A 20,957-nucleotide genomic window follows, 5' to 3' on the forward strand; every position below is an offset into this window, starting at 1 on the left:
TAATAATAATTATTATTCATATAATTTAGTTAAAAATTTATAACAATTAAGATTGTCCAAGTTTATTTATTTCTCAATTGTATTTTTACAAAAAGTAAAACTAAAGATTAAATGTATATGTTTATTTAAAACTAATTTGTTACAATAAAAGTAGTGTAATTGGTCATAAATATTTACTAAAAATTTACAAGATTTCAAAAAATTAATAAAATTAAACTTTTTTTTGAATATTTTTTTTATTTTGTATATAATTCAGTTGGTAATTTGTAGAATTTTATTAAAATTGCTTAATAATCAATAAAAAAAACAAAATAAAATTAATATATTACTTTAAAACATAACTAAAAATTAGTTAATAATTCAAGTGAAACTTTTTAACAATTAAAATATCATTTCGTTTTAAATGTTTTAATTTGTTTCCCTAAATGAAAAAGAAAGTGCATCATTTTCTGTTTGTCCTCTATACGCTATAAGAACAGAATTACTTTGCGATGTAATATTTAAAAGCCAATAATTGTTACATAAAAGTAATCCAGTACTACCTTTATCCAAAAAATATTTTATTTCATTAGAGGTTTCTTCATCACATATATTTCTTTTTATTTTAGTAATGGAAATTATTTGTAATTTTATTTTTTTTTTTTGATTTGCTTTTAAGAAAATGTAGCATTTTTTTTTACCTGACAGTACTATACCTTCTTCTTTAGATTTAGCTTCGTATGTATTACTAGGACAACTTGTGTCACCTTTTTCTATTTCATCGCATAACGTTCCTGTAAATCCTGTTGGACAAATGCATTTTTTACAGTCATTATAATTTGCATAACCACCATTCATACACTTTGCTGTATTTTTTTTTCTTCTTACACCATTTTTTGTAGGGCAAGTACATTTTTTACAATGGCATAAATTTAATTGCTTAATATCATTAAATGTCATTTTTTTTCTACTACCCATAACCTTGTCATGTGCTTCGTGTAATTTAGATTTTATTACTGATATTCTGGTATTTATAGCAAAATCCCTTGGTCTATAATGCATCATAGAGTTAAAGTCGTATTGTGTTGAAAAATTTTTATAAAGATCATTTACGATTTTTTTAAAATTGCTTTGAGTACCTTTTATTATATTAGTAAAATTAATTGTCACATAATCATCTCTATCACTTCGTGATTGTTCATGTGGTAATCCTAATGCATGTCCAATTTCATGTAAAATATATCCAACTGTTGAATAACAATATTTAGCTAATGAAATAGGCTGTGGTTTTTTTAAATATAAAAGCCCAATGTAAGATGAACAACCTGAACCACTTTTAAAAATTAAACCCTGCTTATTTTTAAATTCAGTTTTCATTTTTATAAATTTTATACAAGTATTGTTTTGAATAAATTCAATTGCTTTATCAACATTAGTTTCATTAACTGGTGGTTGAACATAATATTGTATTCCGCTTACATTCCATGACTTCAAACGATTTAATAATATATCCCTTTTTATAATTTTTTTAACATTTACATAACTTTCTTAAATTTTATTAACTAAAATATTTACCAAAAAAATATTTTAATTACCTGTTTTAAAATTCTTATTTAATTTTAAATTATGAGATATAGAAATCTAGAAATAACAAGCAAAAAAAAAAAAAGTAACATACCGTTTCTGAAATAAAAATAAATAAAAAAAGAAACCAAATATGTATTAAAAATTTCATATTAAAAAAATTATTTCTAAATAAAAGTTATATTCATAAAAGTAATATTAGTGCAATAGAAAGAATTAATTTTAATTTTTTCGTATCTATTATATAGTATTCATTATTTGAAAGAAAATATTTATTTTTACTTTTATTAATAAATAAAATAGTTTATAAAAAAAATAAAAAGATACACATTTAAAATTTAATTAAATTAATTATTTATAAACAATCTAATTGAACAGTCCATTTAAAATATATACCTTGCAAAATTACAATTTAAATAAGCTAATTTGTGATCCAATTTTTTGATATCATAAAATTATGCACTTGGATTAGATATAACTTCATATAAAAAACATTTTCATAGATCAATCGTAAGCGGCTGTGTAACTTTTTTTCCCAAATGTAAGAATTTAGTTAATCAATTTTATTTCAATGATAAATATATAAAACTACGATATTATAAATATATTTTTACCATTTTTCAAAATCTTTTTAACAAGGTATAAAAAAACTTAGGAAAAAAGTTTCTAATATGAATTTTTTAAAAAAATTAATTTCAAAGTTAGGTAGAAAATATAAAATTATTCAAAAATTCTTAAACTATAAATTTTTAAAAAAATTTATCAAAACAAAATTGCTATAGGGAAATTTTATTTTCTAAACTTTAAGTACTTTACTATATCTATACTATTTTTCGTTCATGAAATATTACAAAATATTTGTGAACAAAATTTTTACAATTTTATCAATTTTATGCTTTTCTTTCACTTATACCTAATAATAACTTATTAGAACACAATTTTTCATTATAACAATAAAAATAAATTACGTTATTTTTGGTGCTTTTTTGAATGAAGAAACGATTACTAAAAATAGATATTCAGTTTTTAAAAAATCAAAAAATTTTTTTTTAATTGCAATTTTTAATATTTTGACAAAATCAGCTAACCATTAAACTTATTTTAAAAGAAATTAATTATAAAAAATAACATAAGTTTAATAATTATTTACATAAATAACAAATAAATTATTGTTAAATCCTTATATTAATATATAAATAATTTATTTTATAAACAAATTTTGTTTTGTTATTTTATTCTATTTCTAAAAAAAAAATTAATATATAAAGTGTATTATGTATTTATGCATAATATATTTAATGTATAAACAAAAAATATTTGAAAGATAAAATATATAAAAATTTTAATTAGTCATTCTTTAAACTATTGCAACATAAATTTTAATTTTTTTAATCTATTCTTTCAATCAAATTATTAAAATATAAGAAAAAAAAAATTTTTTAAATCTATATAAAATTTTCTAATATATAATAAAAACAACAGCAATAATAAGAACAATCAAGCCACTGTTTTTAACGTATTTAAAATAAAAAACGTAAGCAAATTATAAAATTTTAAAAATTGTTTTATTTAAGCAAAAAATAAAATAAATTTAAAAAAAAAAATTTTTTAGAATATTTAAAATCTTTTTCTTTTGTCATATTAAAAAACAGTTTATTTCAAATCGTTATTAACATTAAGAAAAAAATTTTAAAATATTATTCTTATACATATATAACAAAATTAACTATAAACATTTTTTATACTTCTTAGTTTTTTTTTCTTTATAGAATTTTTAAAAAGCGAAATTTAAAAAATTATTTTAATTTTTAATAAAGTTTATCTCATTGCTTCAAAAGCTTAATCAAAACCGCGATTTTCATAAAAAAATGAGCGTACGAAACATGCACTTATTTGTATATTTATAAATTGTTCAAAAAATAATGCAAATTAAAGAATGAATTAATGAAAACTTAAAAAACATAAAAAAAGGTAATGTTATTTTGTAAAAATTAAATATATACAAGTGTTATTTCTAAAAAATGTTTCATAAAAAAATTTTTTTATTGTCAAAAATCGAATAAGGTAAACGCTTGACTAACAAATTTCAAAGACGTTGATTTTATTTTTAATATTTCCATTTTTGTGAGCCTTTAATTTTAATAAACTTTTATACTAACTTTTTCAAAAATAGAAATTTTTGTTATCTTTATAGCTGATTTAAAAGATTTTGAAAAATTGTATAAATATATTTATATTATCGTAGTTTTATATATTTACCATTTAATAAAATTGATAAACTAAATTTATACATTTGGAAAAAAAAAGTTACACAGCCGCTTACGATAGATCTATGAAGATAGTACTTTATATGAAGTTATATCTAATCTATGTGCATAATTTTATCATATAAAAAAATGTGATCACAAATTAGCTCATTTAAATTGTTATAATTTTGCAAGGTATATATTTTAAAAAATGGACTGTTTAATTAGATTGTTTATAAATGATTAATTAAATTTAATTTTAAATGTGTATCTTTCTATTTTTTTTATAAACTATTTTATCAATTAATAAAAGTAAAAATAAATATTTTTTTTCAAATAATGAATACTATATAATAGATATGAAAAAATTTAAATTTATTCCTTCTAATGCACTAATATTTCTTTTATGAATATAACTTTTATTTTGAAAAATTTTTTTTCAATATGAAATTTTTAAAACATATTTGGTTTCTTTTTTTATTTATTTATATTTCAAAAACGGTATGTTACTTTTTTTTTATTTGTTTGTTATTTCTAGATTTCTATATCTCATAATTTAAAATTAGATAAGAATATTAAAACAGGTAATTAAACTATTCTTTTGGTAAATATTTTAGTTATTAAAATTTAAGAAAGTTATGTAAATGTTAAAAAAATTGTAAAAAGGGATATATTATTTGGTCGTTATAACTCATGGAATGTTAACGGAATACAATATTATGTTCAACCACCAGTTAGTGAAAATAATGTTGATAAAGCAATTGAATTTATTCAAAACAATACTTGTATAAAATTTAAAAAAATGAATATGAAATTTAATGATAAGCAGGGTTTAATTTTTATAAGTGGTAGAAGTTGTTCATCTTACATTGGACTTGAAAAATCAAACAAACCACAGTATATTACATTATCTAAAGCTTGTTATTCAAAAGTTAAACATATTTTACATGAAATTGGACATGCATTAGGATTGATACATGAACAATCACGAAGAGATAGAAATGATTATGTGACAATTAATTTTAATAATATAATAAAAGGTAGTCAAAAAAATTTTTATAAAGTCGTACATGATCGTTATAAAAATTTTTCAACACAATACGACTTTAACGCTTTGATGCATTATAGACCAACAAATTTTGCTAAAAATACCAGAATTCCAATAATAAAATCTAAATTATACGAAGCATATGATAAGGTTATGGGTAATAGAAAAAGAATGACATTTAATGAAATTAAGCAAATAAATTTATGCCATTGTAAAAAATGTACTTGCGCTACAAAAAATAGTGTAAGAAGAAAAAAAAATACAGCAAAGTGTATGAATGGCGGTTATGCAGATTATAAGGATTGTACAAAATGCATTTGTCCAACGGGATATACAGGAACGTTATGCAATGAAATAGAAAAAGGTGACACAAATTGTCCTGATAATACATATGTAGCTAAATCTAAAGAAGAATATATAATACTGTCAGGTCAAAAAAAATGCTACATTTTCTTAACAGCAAATCGAGGAAAAAAAATTAAATTACAATTAATTTCCCTTAATAAAAAAAGAAGAAATATATGTGATGATGAAACCTCCAGTGAAATAAAATATTTTTTGGATAAAGGAAGCACTGGATTACTTTTATGTAACAGTTATTGGCTTTTAAATATTACATCGCAAAGTAATTCTGTTCTTATAGCGTATAGAGGACAAACAGAAGATGAGTTCCTTTCATTTTCATTTAGTGAAACAAATTAAAACATTTAAAACGAAATAATATTTTAATTGTTAAAAAATTTCACTTGATTTATTAACTAATTTTTAGTTATGTTTTAAAGTAATATATAAATTTTATTTTTTTTATTAACTATTAAGCAATTTTAATAAAATTTTATAAACAACTAACTGAATTATATATAAAATAAAAAAAAGTTTAATTTTATTAATTTTTTGAAATCTTGTAAATTTTTAGTAAATATTTATGACCAATTACACTGCTTTTATTGTAAAAAATTAGTTTCGAATAAGCATATACATTTAATCTTTAGTTTTACTTTTTGTAAAAATACAATTGAAAAATAAATCAACTTGGACAATCTTAATTGTAATAAATTTTTAACTAAATTATATGAATAATAATTATTATTATATTATTTAACTTAACCTCGTACTTTTTTTTATGAAAATTTTGTTTTACAATATTTTTTTAGTGGATTCTTAACTAAATTGTAACCTTTATAATTAAAACATAAATTTTTTAAGAAGTAAAATATAAAAAAATGATCATTTATTTATTAAGAATAAATGTAAAAATAGTTAAAATATATGATATTTTTATTTTTATTGATGTTTGATCTTTTTATTTTGATGGTGATGAAAAACTTAAAAACGTGGTAGAAAACTGTAAGAGTGATGAAAACCTTTAAGTTTGATGTGTTTCTAAAAAATGACCCAAACTGATAGTACTTTAAAATAAAATACAATTAAGGCTATATAATGAGATAAAATTTGGAGAAATTATCAGAGTTAAATATTATGCAATAGTTATACTACAGTGTTGTATTTTTATGCTAATTTTACTGTATCTAATTGTAATATTTTTAGGGGTTTTATTGTATTAAGTCAGTTGTGGTACTAGTTCGGAGAAACTAGGGGTTAACGTAATATTTAAAGGTAATTATTATATTTATTGTGTTGTATTTCTTATATAAACATAGATCGAATAATATATAAATATTTTACTATATTAAAAATATTTTTAAAGAGAAAAATAAATATAATCATTTAAAAAAAATTTTTTTTCATTAAATTTGTTATAATTATTAATTCAGTTTACTTCATCACTTCAAAAGAATGAATGAAATTACAAGTTATATCAAAAAAGGCGCATTATTTTTAAATATATAAATTTTTTTTACTTTTTTATCAAAAATTTCATATTTGTATTGTTTTATCAATAACGAAAATTTTACCTCTTTTTCAAAAAAATAAATAATTAGCTTAAGTGATAACGTTGCATTATATATTCTTTTAAAAAATATAAAAAATATGTTTTAAAAAATTTAAAAGGAATTTGAATTTTATTTACAAAACTTTAATTTACTCTATTGTTATAATAAAAAAACTATAAAACTCACTAAGTCAAGCCCTGCAGGAAAGCGTGTGCGAAGCACGGGCTTGTTATTAATTAGATTATTTTATCAATTTTTTTAAAAAACAAGCCGAAATAAAAAAACGCTAAAAATTTTGATAGAATTTGGTGATTTTAAAAGAGATAAAAAGATATGAAAATTAAATTGTTACATTTATTCTTAATAAATAAATGATCATTTTTTTATATTTTACTTCTTAAAAAATTTATGTTTTAATTATAAAGGTTACAATTTAGTTAAGAATCCACTAAAAAAAATATTGTAAAACATAATTTTCACAAAAAAAAGTACGAGGTTAAGTTAAATGAAATAATAATAATTATTATTCTTATAATTTAGCTAAAAAAATTATTGCAATTAAAGTTGTCCAAGTTGATTTATTTTTCAATTGTATTTTTACAAAAAGTAAAACTAAAGATTAAATGTATATGCTTATTCGAAACTAATTTTTTACAATAAAAGCAGTGTAATTGGTCATAAATATTTACTAAAAATTTACAAGATTTCAAAAAATTAATAAAATTAAATTTTTTTTTATTTTGTATATAATTCAGTTAGTTGTTTATAAAATTTTATTAAAATTGCTTAATAGTTAATAAAAAAAATAAAATTTATATATTACTTTAAAACATAACTAAAAATTAGTTAATAAATCAAGTGAAACTTTTTAACATTTAAAATATTTTTTCGTTTTAAATGTTTTACTTTGTTGTTTCACTAAATGAAAATGAAAGTGCCTCTTTTTCTGTTTGTCCTCTATACGCTATAAGTACAGAATTACTTTGCGATGTAATATTTAAAAGCCAATAACTGTCACATAAAAGTAATCCAGTGCTACCTTTATCCAAAAAATATTTTATTTCACTAGAGGTTTCATCATTACATATATTTCTTCTTTTTTTAACAATGGAAATCAATTGTAATTTAATTTTTTTTCTTGGATTTGCTTTTAAGAAAATGTAGCAATTTTTTTTACCTGACAGTACTATAACTTCTTCTTTCGATTTAACTTTATATTTATTATCAGGACAACTTGTGTCACCTTTTTCTATTTCATTGCATAACGTTCCTGTATATCCCGTTGGACAAATGCATTTTTTACAATCATTATAATCTGCATAACCGCCATTCATACACCTTGCTGTATTTATTTTTCTCCTTATTGCACCATTTTTTGTAACGCAAAAACATTTTTTACAATGGCAAAAATTTAATTGCTTAATTTCATTAAATGTCATTTTTTTTCTGTTACCCATAGCCCTATCATGTGCTTTTTGTAACTTAGATTTTATAACTGGAATTCTGGTATTTATAGCAAAATCCCTTGGTGCATAATGCATCAAAGCGCTAAAGTCGTATTGTGTTGAAAAATTTTTATAAAGACTAAGTACGACTTTTTTAAAATTGCCTTGAGTACGTCTTATTATATTATTCAAATCAATTGTTACATAATCATCTCTATCAGTTCGTGTTTGTTCATGTGGTAATCCTAATGCATGTCCAATTTCATGTAAAATATATCCAACTTTTGAATAGCAAAATGGAGCTAATGAAATAAACTGATGTCTGTTTTTATTTGCAGGTCCAATGATAGATGAACAAACTGTACCATTTTTAAAAATTATACCTTGAGTATTTTTAAATTCGTTTTCCATTTTTATAAATTTTATACAAGTATTGTTTTCAATATGTTCAATTGCTTTTTTAACATTATCTTCATTAACTGGTGGTTTTACAAAATATTTTATTCTGTTTTCATTCCATTTGTTAAAAGGACCAAATAATATATCCCTTTTTATAATTTTTTTAACATTTACATAACTTTCTTAAATTTTAATAACTAAAATATTTATCAAAAGAATATTTTAATTACCTGTTTTAAAATTCTTATTTGATGTTAATCTATGAGATATAGAAATCTAGAAATTACAAGCAAATAAATAGAAAGTAACATACCGTTTTTGAAATATAATTAAAAAAAAAAAAAGAAACCAAATATGTTTTAAAAATTTCATATTAAAAAAAATTTTCCAAATAAAAGTTATATTCATAAAAGTAATTTTAGTGCAATAGAAGGAATAAATTTAATTTTTTTCATATCTATTATATAGTATTCATTATTTGAAAAAAAATATTTATTTTTACTTTTATTAATTAATAAAATAGTTTATAAAAAAAATTGAAAGAAAAACATTTAAAAATAAATTTAATTAATCATTTATAAACAATCTAATTAAACAGTTCATTAAAAAATATATACCTTGCAAAATTACAATTTAAATAAGCTAATTTGTGATCCCATTTTTTTATATGATAAAATTATGCACTTAGATTGGATATAGCTTCATATAAAGTACTATCTTCATAGATCTATCGTAAGCGACTGTGTAACTTTTTTTTCCAAATGTATAAATTTAGTTTATCGATTTTATTTCAATGATAAATATATAAAACTACGATAATATAAATATATTTTTTCCATTTTTCAAAATCATTTTAACCAGGTATTAAGATATCAAAAATTTCTGTTTTTGAAAAAGTTAGTGTTAAAAGTTTATTAAAATCAAAGACTTACAAAAATGGAAATATTTAAAATAAAATCAGCGTATTTGAAAATTGTTAGTCAAGCGTTCACCTTATTCGATTTTTGACAATAAAAAAATTTTTTTATAAAAAATTTTTTACAAATAACACTTGTATATATTAAATTTTTATAAAATAACATAAATTTTTTTAATGTTTTTTAAGTTTTCATTAATTCATTCTTTAATTTGCAGTATTCTTTGAACAACTTATAAATATACAAATAAGCGCATGCTTCGTACGCTTATTTTTTTTATGAAAATCGGGGTTTTCCTTATGATTTTGAAGCAATAAGATAAACTTTATTAAAAATTATAATAAATTTTTAAATTTCTATTTTTAAAAATTTTATAAAGAAAAAAAAACTTAGAAGTATAAAAAATGTTTAAAAATAATTTTGTTATATATGTATAAGAATGATATTTTAAAATTTTTTTCTTTATGTTAATAACGATTTGAAATAAATTGTTTTTTAATATGACAAAAGAAAAAGATTTTAAAAATTCTAAAAAACTTTTTCTCTTCAAATATATTTTATTTGTTGCTTTAATAAAATAATTTACTTTTTAATTTTTTATAATTTTTTTACGTTTTTTATTTGAAATACGTTAAAAATTGTAGCTTTATTATTATTTTTATTACCGTTGTTTTTATTTTATGTTAGAAAATTTTATATAGATTAAAAAAATTTTTTTTCTTATATTATTATAAATATAAATTTATCCAGAATAAAAAAAGCTGAATATATTATTTTTCTTAATATTTAAATAATTTTATTGAAAGAATAGATAAAAAAAATTAAAATTTATGTTGCAATAGTTTAAAGAATGACTAATTAAAATTTTTATATAATTTATCTTTCAAATGTTTTTTGTTTATACATTAAGTATATTATGCATAAATACATAATACAATTAATATATTAACCTTTTTTTAGAAATATAATAAAATAACAAAACAAAATTTGTTTAAAAAAAATTATTTATATATTAATATAAAGATTTAACAATAATTTATTTGTTATTTATGTAAATATTATTAAACTTATGTTGTTTTCAATAATTAATTTCTTTTAAAATAAGTTTAATGGTTAGCTGATTTTGTCAAAATATTAAAAGTTGTAATTAAAAAAATTTTTTGATTTTTTTAAAACTGAATATCTATTTTTGGTAATCGTTTCCTCATTCAAAAAAGCACCAAAAATAACGTTATTTATTTTTATTGTTATAAAAAAAAAATCATGTTCTAATAAGTTATGATTAAGTATAAGTGAAAGAAAAACATTAAACTGATAAAATTGTAAAAATTTTGTTCACATATATTTTATAATATTTCATGAACGAACATCAGTATAAATATGGTAAAGTACTTAGAATTTAGAAAATAATATTTCCCTATAGCATTTTTTGTTTTGATAAATTTTTTTAAAAAATTCATATTAGAAACTTTTTTCCTAAGTTTTTTTATACCTTGTTACAAAGATTTTGAAAAATGGTAAAAATATATTTATAATATCGTAGTTTTATATATTTATCATTGAAATAAAATCGATAAACTAAATTTATACATTTGGAAAAAAAAGTTACACAGCCGCTTACGGTTGATCTATGAAAATGTTTTTTATATGAACTTATATCTAATCCAAGTGCATAATTTTATGATATCAAAAAATTGGATCACAAATTTGCTTTTTCAAATTACTATAATTTTTAATGAAATATTTTTAAAATAATGGCTTCATACAATTTTTAATGTTTGTTAATAATTTAAATAATTCTTTTATAAAAAAATTAATAATCAACATAAATATTTTGTTTTCAAAAATGCAATGTAACAGAAATATAAATATTGTAAAATAAACAAAAAATTATATAGTAATAATATTATGATGTTAAAACATTAGATTTTTTTGATTATTTATTTTTAAAATAAAATATTTAAACACAATAATTACAAATATATTTAAAGAAAAAACTAAATATATTAAATAAATATTTTAATAAATATTAAGTACATATTCAAGCTACTGTTCCGGTTTTTGCATTTAGGTAAAAAAAATATTATCTTGATTAGTAAATTTAAAATTAATGATTGTTTTTAAAGTGTATAAATCTATAAATAAATACGTTAATATTATTTTAATATAAATAAAAAACGATGATTATATATATTTTTAACATTTTTTAAAAAGTTAATTTTGAAAATTATTTTTTTGAATTATCTTTTAACAAATTGTTATATAGAGTAAGAATTGATGATATATTAGAACTAGAAGTAAAATAAGATGATAACATTAGTATATAAAAAGTAATGATTTGACAACTTTAGTCATTTCTTATTTCTTTGATTACTTAGACTTTTATAATTTTTTTATATTGTATGAATAATTTTACTTATTATAGATTTTATATTTTATCTATAGGATAATTTTTGTATTCTTCGTGGCCACGATAGAATTCTCGGTAAAACTTTATTAAACTTAACTATCACGTAAGCCCACGATTGAAGCATTTACTATTATTGTACTGTGTTTGATATTGTATAAATAAAAGGTGTTTTAATATACTTGGATTTATAGTTGTATTGAATATTGTTAAAGGATATAGTCCAGTAATATTTCTGGTCTTGTGTACGTCTAAAACTTATTAAATTTGATTATATAGATTATAAACATTATCAGAGAATAATAGTTTAAAAGTAAATTAGTCAGTTTGAAAAATTATTTTTAAATAATTATTAACATTGAAAATATGTTGGACAGAAATTAACAATGTTAATTTGTTGTGTTTGCTGAAAATAGATAATTATTATAAAAAAATCATATATTATTGTAAAATCTGAGCAATTTATAAGTTGTATTTTAATTTAATAAAAATTAAACATTTATAATAAAATTTCTTGTTTTTTGATACATAACAAATACATAATATTATCATTAAATAATACAAAAATAATATTATTTAATGCTAAATAAAAATTTTTTATTTTAAGATACTTTATATGTCATAAAAATGCAACAAGTAAGTATTATAATTAACATTTTTTGGATTTTTTTTACATGAAAATGATTATTTTACAAATATGTAATAATAAATTACAATTAGTAAAATTAAGGAGATAAAACAGGTATTTATATTATTATAATAATTTTGTTTTTGTATCGGATGAAACAATAGAATAAATATCATTTTCACTTTTTATTTATTAAATATTTAAATTTCTAGTGCCAAAATACGATTTTTTATTATAAAATATATATACTTTTGTTATATTTTGAATGTTTTTACAAAAAATTTATATAATGTATATTGAAAGTAAAACTTTATTGGTATTTTTTTAAAAAAATAAAAACATATCTTAAAATAAATGTATTGTGATACAAGGTAATATTATTATTATTTAACAAAGCTATCTTATCAATCCAAAATTTTTTCATTGACAAAACAACTTTTAACATTGATTTCTTCATCATGATATTAGCAAATTATTTTTTAAGTTTATAATTTTTTCATTTTTTTAAAAACTAGCGTTAGTAATTTATATTAAAAAAAAAGATATAATTAAAAAAAGTTTTTTTTATACAAAGAAGTTTAGTTTATTTGTTTTTTGTAAAAAACACTTTGTAAAAGAAAAATTTATAAATATGATGGTTTAGTAAATAAGTTTAAAGCAAATGACAGCATTATTTTAATTTTTTATTCATAATAAAAAAATAAATTTATTCAACAATTATATGTTTTAAAACAACACAATATTTCTGCTTTTATTAAAAAAAATCTTTTTTTTAAGTCTTATATACTGAATTTATAATAATCGTTAATTATTTCAATTATTTTGTGTATAAATGATAATTTAAAATAATAAATTTAATTATTAACAGAGGCTATTTTTGACTAAAATATGTTTGTGATTTGAAAAAAAAGATAACATTACATAATCATAATTATATCTTTTTAAAAAATAATTTATATTATTAATAAAAATTTATAAATAGAAATTCACATTTTAGTGAGTTAAAAAACGCTTTTAAATTATAAATCATCCAGATGAAGAATAGATAAATAATAAATTAGTTAATAAAACATTTTCTTGGAAATTAGATAATAATTTTATAAAACTTCACAATTTTTTTTTAATATTACTTTTTTTAATTATAACTTTATTTTAAATATCATATAAAATTTTTATAGAAATAAATTAATATTGTTAAAAAAAATGTAAAAATAAAAAATTTTTAGCTATTATTTTTTATTCATTCTTGTATTATCTTGCTTTCAAACTTTATTTTTTATTAAAAAATAAAAAAAAATATATTTATTTACATTGCTGTTGAAATTTCTTACTGTTCTCTTTTTGAAGTTAAAATTAGTGCACTTATATAAGAACAAACAATAAGTGAAGTAAAAAATAATGTTATTAATGTAATTGTCATTTGTTTTTTAAGAACAAATTTTAAAGAGATTTCATTAACAATAATAGTTATAAGAATAACTCCATAAAAAACATAAAGCATTATCTCTGCATTTTTAGGTGATGTAAAATGTGAACCAAAAAATTTGGCTGCTATTGTTATTGTTCCTGTTGCTAAAAGAAATGATGATATTCCTAAAAATCTATGAATCCAATTAAAATATTTTCTATTATTATGATTTGGAGCACAACGAAGAAATGAAATTAATACTTGAAGAACTAATAATCCATAAGAGAATACTCCCATCATTGCATGAACAGCTCCAGATGATGTATTTTGTTTACCTCCAATCTAAAAATATTTTAAAAATATTTCATTAAATTTATTTTTAAATACCTTTGGTCCAATCCATTCAAAGTTATGCCTTATTAGAATACAAAGCATACCAATTGTTGTAATTAATAATGCTAAAGTATTAAATATTCTATGTACTTGAAACCAAATTTTTTGATTTAATATATTTTTGCTTTCAAAAAATGATTTGTAATATCGTATATAAAATACTCCATTCAGAATAAAAAAAAACCATCCAATAATAAAACATACTCCATGAACATTTGTTAATGTACTTTTTAGATCTGGATCAAGTTCATATCTTTTGATAGAATAAATGTTACTCTTATTATATTTGTTTGGAAGTGATAAAATTATTGTTGTAGTAATTAGAAGTAAATATATGTTACGATAAACAGTCCATATCAGTGTCATATTTAAGAAGTTGATAGATTTATTTAAAACAAAATAAACTAATAAATATAATTTCTTCTTTTTCCTTTCTTAAATACATTTTATTAAATTTTTTGTATGTGCAATTTTTGCAATATATAAATAATAAAATTTTGATATGATTTTAGTTTTTATTAAAAAAGATAAAAAAATACCGTTATTTTATTAGTGATTTTTAATCACAGTTCATTCTTTAATAAAGAAATGTATATCAAAGTTTAAAGACTTATCACATTATCTTATAATATATATCATGATCTTTCAATTTTAGATTAAAGTTCAGAAATAATTTGGAAAAAGAAAGCGGAAATATTATTTGATAAGAATATTTGACATCATTTATTTAATATTTTTATAGAAATTTTATTAGTATGATGTAAATGAAAAATATTTTACCATAATCTATTTATCATAAAGGTAAAAGAAATCTATAATACATTTAATAAATTCAAAAAAATAATCAACATATATATATATATATGATTTATATTGTTGCTGCTGCTTCTAATTGACGTTTTTCTCTTTCTATTAATGCTATTTTTCCTTCTAACTTATCAATAACTTCTTTGTATTCCATATTTTTTAACAGTAAATCCTCAATTAATGATTGTAATCTTGAATTAATTTCTGTTGATATAACTAAATTTGACTTTTCTTTATTTTTACCATTAAACCAGGTTCCAAATAATGGAATTGATGACTCTTTTATTCTTATAGCAACCTAAAAAAAAAGAATAATAAATTTTTATAATTTTTAAAATATTTTAAAAACAAAAATACATAACAATATTAATTACCATACCTGAACGGTAGGACATAATTTTAAAATCTAAAGTTGATTAATTTTTAAATTTATTATCATTATTATATAATTAAACTTACCTCTTCTAATGATTCATTCATTGGTTTTAACATAGCTGCTTCCTCTCTAAGAGCATAATTTTGAATAATTTTTGTTTTTTTCTTTAATTCTTCAAGACATTGTTTAACATGTTCTTCTAAAAATTCTATTTTCTCTGTTTTTTTTACTAATTTTTTTTGTAATTTAACAATTTTATCAATTACAATTTGTTGAACATTAGAATCATTCATATTTATATTACTATAACATTCTTTTGGTATAGTTTTATCATTTTCTATATCAATTTTGTCATCCTTATTTGGTGATGACGTTTGGGTATTAGATGCTGAATCAGACCTATAACCGGCAGCGGTCTCAAATGAATTTAAAGATGATGTTCTACTAATATTTGAAGAAATATTATTACTATCTGAATTTGTGTATGTAAATGATGGATCGGTAGGACATTTTCTCTCATTTAAATGTAATGATAATTGAAAATTTTGTAATGAACATTTATCAGAATTTGATTCTATTTGTTTTCTTAATCTTTTTACTTCTAAACGTAGATCTTTTTGATTTGCTTCACTTTTCTTTTTTATAACCATTTTTTCATTCTCTAATTCTTGTACCCGTTTTTCCATATCCTTTATCTTATTACTTAACTTTTTCTCTACACATAATAAATCATTTATTTTATTTGAATCAACTAAAACTTTATTTTCTTTTTCTTTTTTTAATAATTCTATTTCATTTGTTAAATTTTGAAAAATATTTTCTTTCTCACTAATTTCTTTTTCAAATTTTTTTATTTTTATTTGATAATTTTCTATCTCAGATACCCATTCGATAGATTTTTCTTGTAATTTTTGATTACTACTAAGTAAATCTTCAACTTGTGATCTTAACGTAATATTATCTTTCTCATATTCATCCTTTTCAGTTTCAGCAATTTTTTTTAATTCAATTGCATTGTCCTTATCATACTTATATTGATCTACTAACTCTTTTATAATTCTTAATTCATTTAATTCTTCCTTTATTTTTTTATTTTCTTCATTTGCACTATTTATTTGATTTTGAATATTTTTTTTTTCTATTTCTAATTTGTCATTTTCATCATCAAAACTAGCTAATTTTTTAATTAATGAATTATTTTCATTTCTTAATCTACTCATTTCATCCATACATTCTCTATATAAATGATCTCTACTTTTAATTTTTTCATTATATTGGTATTCTGTTTCTTTTGCTTTTATTTGTAAAATTTGAATTTGCGATTTATAATTTTTTGCTTCTTCTAAAGCTTTATCTCTATCAGTAGAAATATTATTATTTTCAACAACCATACTATTCATTTTTTCTTTCATATCTTTAATTGTCGTATGACTAGCAGAAATTCTTTTTTCAGCCATTCCATATTCATTTGAAATTTTTTCTTTCTCTTTCTTTTCTTTTAATACTTCATCCTGTAATATTTCAATATTTTTTTTTAATTTTTCAATTGCTTCTTGACTTGTATTTTCTTTTAATTCTTCAAATTCTTTTTTTAATAATTGTAATTCTTCTTTTACTTTTCCATTTTCTTTATTTAATTTCATAATTTCAGTTTCTTTTGTTGCATATCTAATAACAGCCGAATTTTTTTCATTGTCAGCATTTTTTAACTTTAAATTTAAATTATTTATACTTGCTTCCATTTTATTTGTTAATTGTTGAATGGAATTTTGGAAATCTTTTTCTTTTATTGCCATAGACTCATTTAATTTTTTATAGTCTTTTTCAAGTTTTGAGTTAATTATTTCCATATCTCTAATCTTAATTTGTGCAATTTCCAATTCTTTTAATTTATTTTCATGTTCTTTTTTTAAACTATAAAAAAATATTTAAAGTTATTATTATAAAGTATTTAAACATACTTTTCATAATCATTTTGAAGTACCTCAAAACGGACTCCTAAAATAGCTGAAATATTATTATCTTCATTTGTTTCTTTATCAATCATTGTTTCATTTTTTTCTTCTAATATGACATTGTTTAAATCTTCTTTTATATTATTCTTAATATTTTCGTCACAATTAATACTTGCCATTTAATATATGTTGTTTAATATAAAATATTTTTCAAATTATAAATAAAAATATTTCTTTATATTATTTTGAATATATAGATACATTTGTTTAAATAAACACTAAAAAGTTTATATGAATTTTAGGTAACTTTACAAAATATATTAATTTTGTTTTATATTGTTTCTTGTAAAAAAAAATTCTTTTTTATTATCTATTGATAGAATAAATAATTATGAGTAAAAATAAAAAAAAAATTTTAAATTAAATGAAAAATAATGTATTTTATTAATGAATTCTTTACAAATAAATAATATTTTAAAAAAATGAATCGATATTTGTTGTTTCGAGAGTTAGTGAACAGTTAAAGATGAATTATTTTACTACATATACAAATATATATTTATATATACTCTTATATATTAAAAGAGATAAAAGACTATCAATATTTCGGCTATTTATATACTTTTCATAGAAACATAGCCAAATTTAAAAATGAATAGTATTAAATATGATAACAATTTTAATATTTTTAACGATGTTATATGTCATTTCTAATCAAGACCATAAAGAGATTGAAATTTTGAAAATAAAAATTAATCAATAATTAAAATTATAAACCTTTAAAAGATAATAACTATTATTTTAAAAATATTTTTTTTATTAAAACATTTATTTCTTTTCAAAAATAAAGTTAATAACGATTTTTTTTTAAAAATGACATCATATTTATTTTATATCATGTAATGTAAAAGTATAAAAAAAATTTTTTTTAATAAATTTTAATAATATTTTAATCACAAAAGTATTTTTCTAGTACATAAAAAGATATATATCTTAATATAAAATTTATTAGGGAAGAAAATTTACTAAAATTTAACAACTAACTTGTTTCTATTTAATTCTAAGTATCTTTTTTATATTATTAAAAAAAAATATTTTTGTTATAATTCTATTCAGATATAAAAAAACAAAGTATTATCTTATTTTTTCTCACGTCAGTTTAATTGTTTAATTTTATCATAGTAAAATTTAATGCTTTTTTGATATAAATATGTTGTAGTATTCTAAAACAATTAATTTTTTTTTAAGTTTTTTACTTTATTATAACATACAAATTCATATAGAAAAAATTAAAATACATTTAAATAAATATTTTTTTAATTTGATAATCAATTATAGAAAAATAATACTTCTATTTACAAAATTTATAATAATAGTAAGCATTTATTTTATTAAACATTGCATTTATTATTAATATTTGTATATCAATAATTGAAATAAGCATTTTTCCAATTTGTTTTTGAATAAATTATACAAGAAATTATGCCAAAATAAATTATGATATTATTTGATTTTCAATTAAAACCATTATTTTTGATATATTATTTTTTATAAATAATTAAAATAAAAGTAAAAATATATATTATAATTTAAATTTTTTTTTATATTACTTATAATCTCATTTATATAAAAAAAATTTTTTTTTTTTTAAATTATTGTGTAAATAATTATTAACATCATCCACTTATATTTTTTTTGTCAATAATTGTAAATATTTATCATTTTTTTTACAAAAATTAAAGAAAAATATCTCCTGAAGAAGGGCATAATTCTTCAACATCACTTTGACAAGCAATTTCTTCAAATTTATTATTTTCTTCAAATCTTACTGTGCTATGTCTTTTTTTATCTAAATTATCTTTTAATAATAAATTTGATGTATCTTCTTCTAATAATACATTTGAATGTTGTGTATTTGTTATTATCATTTTTGTAGGTGTACCCTGTAAACTTGTATTTTGAGATTTATCATCTTTCCATTTAAAATCCGTTTCAATGTTGATACCAAATGTTTTTGGAGTAATAAATCTAAAAAAAAATAAATATAATATAACAATATTATTTTTAAATATATTTAAAAACATACTTTTGCGAATGCTTTACGATGACACCAAGAGCACCAGCTGTAGCCATACGGACAGAATTTTTTTTTCGAAGCATTGCTTTATAATGTTGTTGTCGTAATTCACAATTGATTAAAGCATACAAAAATGGATTAACCATAGAATTAAAACATATAAGTAGGTGAGATGAAAACATAATAACTGATACAACATATTGAGGAGCTATTTTAAACATTAATCCAGTAAAAATTAAAAAATTCAATACCCAATAAGGAGTCCAACATATAAAATAAAAAACAACAACAGCAATAATACGTTTTGTAACTTGTTGAATACGTGTACCTCCAAAAGATGTTATATTTGACATAGATCCTTGTTTAACTATATTTCTATTAACATTTGCACTACAATTAACAATTGCTGTATGAAATTTTTTTGCACTGCTTCTAATTTTTATTAAAACTTTTGTATAAAAAAATATTATAAAAATTGCAGGAAGACAATATCCAAATAAAAATGAATAAAATAAAAAATATGATCCTGCTTCAAAATAACATTTTTTTATCATATCACCATTATATTTTATTTCACTGACTTTGGCATTTAATAAAACTGGTGTTAACAATAATGTTGCGACTGTAAAACAACCAAAAAGTACAAGTATTGCTGTTTTTGTTGTACGTATTTTTAAAGAGTTTAATGAGTAACAGGCAGCTAAAAATCTGTCCCATGATAAAACAGTCATTATAAAACTACTTAAAAGTTTGTTTACACTTTCACCAAAATAAAACACTTTACATAAAATAGTCCCATATGTCCATTGGCCTTGTTTTAACTCAATAATTAAAAATGGTAAATGTGATATAAGAAGAAGATCAGCAAAAGACAATCCAAGAACATAAATATATACATGTTGACTATTTTGATTTTGTATTCCAGTACATGGTTTACCATAGCCAAAAAAAGACAATGAACTTATAACATTAATAATCATATAAATTACATATCTTTAAAATAATTTTTAATAAAAAAATTTTTTTTTTCTTAAACTTACGAATTACCAATGAATCCAACAACAAAACAACATAAAAAAAGTACAGCAAAGATATCCTTCATTAAAATTACATTTTCTGGGCTCAATGTAACTTCATTAACAACATTTCTTTCAAATGATGTAATAGTATTGCTATCACTATAATCTTCTACATAAAAATATGATTCATTTGAATTGTATATGTTGTTCATTCTTTAACAAAAAAAAATAATATTATTAAATTTAGAAAAAAAAAAAAAAATGTTGATAACATTTAAAGAGTTGCGGAAATAAATCCAAAATTCAAATATATGAATTTATATAATTCTTGTAATTTATAATATATTTTTAAGCATCAGAAATTATAAATAGTT

General features: G+C 19.0%; 6 protein-coding genes across 6 annotated transcripts; 1 reads left to right on the forward strand and 5 right to left on the reverse strand.

Annotated features, from left to right (window-relative positions):
* Positions 1-408: 408 nt before the first annotated feature.
* On the reverse strand, positions 409-1,714 carry SRAE_X000143100 (Astacin-like metalloendopeptidase; the record flags this gene model as incomplete). Its single annotated transcript, XM_024648874.1, has 3 exons — positions 409-1,526; positions 1,575-1,620; positions 1,658-1,714. The coding sequence occupies 3 exons, from the start codon at positions 1,712-1,714 to the stop codon at positions 409-411; spliced, it is 1,221 nt and encodes a 406-aa protein (XP_024498896.1).
* A 2,539-nt stretch (positions 1,715-4,253) lies between these two features.
* Positions 4,254-5,559, forward strand: SRAE_X000143200 (Astacin-like metalloendopeptidase; the record flags this gene model as incomplete). Its single annotated transcript, XM_024648885.1, has 3 exons — positions 4,254-4,310; positions 4,348-4,393; positions 4,442-5,559. The coding sequence occupies 3 exons, from the start codon at positions 4,254-4,256 to the stop codon at positions 5,557-5,559; spliced, it is 1,221 nt and encodes a 406-aa protein (XP_024498897.1).
* A 2,095-nt stretch (positions 5,560-7,654) lies between these two features.
* On the reverse strand, positions 7,655-8,779 carry SRAE_X000143300 (Astacin-like metalloendopeptidase; the record flags this gene model as incomplete). Its single annotated transcript, XM_024648896.1, has 1 exon — positions 7,655-8,779. A coding segment is annotated over one exon (1,125 nt), but the record flags the coding sequence as incomplete, so codon positions are not given.
* Positions 8,780-13,875: 5,096 nt separating this feature from the next.
* Positions 13,876-14,715, reverse strand: SRAE_X000143400 (Ferric-chelate reductase 1; the record flags this gene model as incomplete). The annotated part of the gene is made up of 2 exons (XM_024648907.1): positions 13,876-14,298; positions 14,344-14,715. 2 exons carry the CDS (start codon positions 14,713-14,715, stop codon positions 13,876-13,878), a joined length of 795 nt encoding a protein of 264 aa, XP_024498899.1.
* A 502-nt stretch (positions 14,716-15,217) lies between these two features.
* Positions 15,218-17,666, reverse strand: SRAE_X000143500 (Hypothetical protein; the record flags this gene model as incomplete). Its single annotated transcript, XM_024648919.1, has 4 exons — positions 15,218-15,454; positions 15,536-15,562; positions 15,616-17,446; positions 17,494-17,666. 4 exons carry the CDS (start codon positions 17,664-17,666, stop codon positions 15,218-15,220), a joined length of 2,268 nt encoding a protein of 755 aa, XP_024498900.1.
* Positions 17,667-19,223: 1,557 nt separating this feature from the next.
* Positions 19,224-20,795, reverse strand: SRAE_X000143600 (G protein-coupled receptor, rhodopsin-like family and GPCR, rhodopsin-like, 7TM domain-containing protein; the record flags this gene model as incomplete). Its single annotated transcript, XM_024648930.1, has 3 exons — positions 19,224-19,515; positions 19,574-20,557; positions 20,605-20,795. 3 exons carry the CDS (start codon positions 20,793-20,795, stop codon positions 19,224-19,226), a joined length of 1,467 nt encoding a protein of 488 aa, XP_024498901.1.
* Between the last annotated feature and the right edge of the window lie 162 nt (positions 20,796-20,957).

This window comes from Strongyloides ratti, scaffold srae_chrx_scaffold0000002 (genome assembly GCF_001040885.1).
Source record: "Strongyloides ratti genome assembly S_ratti_ED321, scaffold srae_chrx_scaffold0000002".
NCBI lineage: Eukaryota > Metazoa > Nematoda > Chromadorea > Rhabditida > Strongyloididae > Strongyloides > Strongyloides ratti.